This window comes from Mizuhopecten yessoensis, unplaced genomic scaffold (genome assembly GCF_002113885.1).
Source record: "Mizuhopecten yessoensis strain PY_sf001 unplaced genomic scaffold, ASM211388v2 scaffold4447, whole genome shotgun sequence".
NCBI lineage: Eukaryota > Metazoa > Mollusca > Bivalvia > Pectinida > Pectinidae > Mizuhopecten > Mizuhopecten yessoensis.
The window spans coordinates 1-1,007 of NW_018405551.1; the positions used below are offsets into that span (position 1 = coordinate 1).

The 1,007-nt window shown below is 45.7% G+C and overlaps 1 protein-coding gene across 1 annotated transcript in view; it reads right to left on the minus strand.

The window, feature by feature from the left end:
• Positions 1-211: 211 nt before the first annotated feature.
• The window catches only part of LOC110449056 (proline-rich extensin-like protein EPR1), a 5,874-nt gene continuing 5,078 nt past the window's right edge, over positions 212-1,007 (minus strand). Inside the window, exon 4 of the mRNA XM_021495630.1 lies at positions 212-997. Coding sequence (XP_021351305.1) covers positions 212-997 — 786 coding nt within the window. The remainder of the gene's footprint in view (positions 998-1,007) is intronic.

The following is a 1,007-nucleotide window of genomic DNA, read 5'->3' on the forward strand; positions in this document are numbered from 1 at the left end:
CGTCATATGTAAATGGTGCTCGTGATGTCATTATAATGATGACGTGATATGTCATAACAATTGCTGACAAGAATGATGAGCGCTTTTATAGCTCCTGACAGAATGTAAATTATTGTATACATTTATTCTATGATACCTGTCTAACTTAGTGGCGGTTCTCTGTATAGGCGGCGGTTCTCTGTTCTCTGTATANAAGGTGGCGGTTCTCTGTTCACTGTATAGGTGGCGGTTCTCTGTTCTCTGTATAGGTTGCGGTTCTCTGTATAGGCGGCGGTTCTCTGTTCTCTGTATAGGTGGCGGTTCTCTGTATAGGTGGCGGTTTTCTGTATAGGTGGCGGTTCTCTGTATAGGTGGCGGTTCTGTGTATAGGTGGCGGNCTCTGTTCTCTGTATATTTTGCGGTTCTCTGTATAGGTGGCAGTTCTCTGTTTTCTGTATAGGTGGCGGTTCTCTGTATACGTGGCGGTTCTCTGTATAGGTGGCGGTTTTCTGTATAGGTGGCGGTTCTCTGTATACGTGGCGGTTCTCTGTATAGGTGGCGGTTTTCTGTATAGGTGGCGGTTCTCTGTTTTCTGTATATGTGGCGGTTCGTTGTATAGGTGGCGGTTTTCTGTATATTTTGCGGTTCTCTGTATAGTTGGCGGTTTTCTGTATTGGTGGCGGTTTTCTGTTCTCTGTATAGGTGGCGGTTCTCTGTTCTCTGTATAGGTTGCGGTTCTCTGTATAGGCGGAGGTTTTCTGTATAGGTGGCGGTTCTCTGTATAGGTGGCAGTTTTCTGTTCTTGCGGTTCTCTGTATAGTTGGCGGTTTTCTGTAATGGTGGCGGTTTTCTGTTCTCTGTATAGGTGGCGGTTCTCTGTTCTCTGTATAGGTGGCAGTTCTCTGTTTTCTGTATAGGTGGCGGTTCTCTGTATATTATGCGGTTCTCTGTATAGGTGGCGGTTTTCTGTATTGTTGGCGGTCCTCTGTTCTCTGTATAAGTGGCGGTTCTCTGTTCTCTGTATAAGT